The sequence below is a fragment of the Eimeria maxima genome, genomic scaffold, assembly GCF_000499605.1.
Source record: "Eimeria maxima Weybridge genomic scaffold, Emw_scaff3129, whole genome shotgun sequence".
Classification (NCBI taxonomy): domain Eukaryota; phylum Apicomplexa; class Conoidasida; order Eucoccidiorida; family Eimeriidae; genus Eimeria; species Eimeria maxima.
In genome coordinates, this window is record NW_013565977.1 from 1 (window position 1) to 1508 (window position 1508).

The 1508-nt window shown below is 46.4% G+C and overlaps 1 protein-coding gene across 1 annotated transcript; it reads left to right on the forward strand.

Moving 5' to 3' along the window:
- Window positions 1-976: 976 nt before the first annotated feature.
- EMWEY_00060070 (hypothetical protein) lies at window positions 977-1456 on the forward strand (the record flags this gene model as incomplete). The annotated part of the gene is made up of 1 exon (XM_013481328.1): window positions 977-1456. The coding sequence occupies one exon, from the start codon at window positions 977-979 to the stop codon at window positions 1454-1456; it is 480 nt and encodes a 159-aa protein (XP_013336782.1).
- Window positions 1457-1508: the final 52 nt, after the last annotated feature.

The following is a 1508-nucleotide window of genomic DNA, read 5'->3' on the forward strand; positions in this document are numbered from 1 at the left end:
ATAATATATATATATATATTTGCTGCTGTTGCTGCTGATGCTGCTGCTGTTGCTGTTGCTGGAAGCTTGCTGTGTCTCCTCCTCTGTGTTGGGATCTGCATGGAGTCTCCCCTTAAGTAGATAGACTGTCTCCTTTAGTGTCTCCTTTATGTGTCTCCTTTATGTGTCTCCTTTATGTGTCTCCTTTTGTGTCTCCTCTTATACAAAATAGGCAAAGGGTCTGATTGGGGTCTACCCCTGAGTATAGACTGTCTCCTAATGTGTCTCCTCCTTATGTGTCTCCTCCTTATGTGTCTCCTCCTTATGTGTCTCTCCCTATGTGTCTCCTTTTTTATACAGACTACGCAGAGGGTCTGACTGGGTTCTGCCCCTGAGTATAGACTGTCCCCTAATGTGTCTCCTTTTGTGTCTCCTTTTTATGTGTCTCTCCCTATGTGTCTCCTTTTTTATACAGACTACGCAAAGGGTCTGACTGGGTTCTGCCCCTGAGTATAGACTGTCCCCTAATGTGTCTCCTTTTGTGTCTCCTTTTGTGTCTCCTTTTTATGTGTCTCCTTTTTTATACAGATTAGGCAAAGGGTCTGATTGGGGTATCCCCCTAAGTATACAGGCATTAGATGGTCGTGTATATCCCTCAGCATTAACAAAGAAACAAGTATCAACAAGAAGAAGAGACACAGAAAATATATGGGGAGAAGAGACAGACGAAGATTCTCTTGCTTCCTTGTTGCTGCAGCAGCAGCAGCAGCCACTGCAGCAGCCACAGCAACAATTTGATCAACAGCAGCAACAAGGACAACAACAGCAGCAACAGCTGCTCCTGCAACAGCAGCCAGGACACGACGAATCATGGATGGTAAGGGCCCCTACCCTATTAGGGGCCCTCTCCTCCTGTAAATGGAGACTTTTTCTTGAGGGCCCCTATGCAGATAAAACCCCCCTTATGCATGCACAAATATTAACTATTGGGTACCATATGATTAGGGTACCTACACATTATTATAAAGTTATTCTTGCTGTTAATAGGAGGGCTAAGGGTAAATGTGCTGGGGGGCCCCCTAGCGGACCACCACCATCACCAGGAGCAGCAGCAGCGTCAGGGGGCCCCACACCTGAAGTGTCTCCTCCTGGTGCTACTGCTGCTGATGGTGGTGGTACTGTCTCCTCTCCTGTAGAGGAGACACCTAGGGATGGAGAAGACGGCAGCAGCAGCAGCAGCAGCCCAACACCTAGCGGCAGTACATTAAGCGGCAGCACCTGGACGGACAGCAGCGGCGGCGGCAGCAGCAGCGACGAGTCTCCTCCTCCTCCCCCTTTTGCTCCTGTTGTCTTAGGCTCCTTTCTTATACCTAATAAGCGTCTCCCTTCCTCTATCTCCTTAGATGGTCTCCGTGTCCCTCTTTCCTTCTTAGAGACTACAGGAGCTGCAGATTTCTCTGTACGTATAAATAAATAAATAAATAAATAAATAAATAAATAAATAAATAAATAAATATATATATATATAT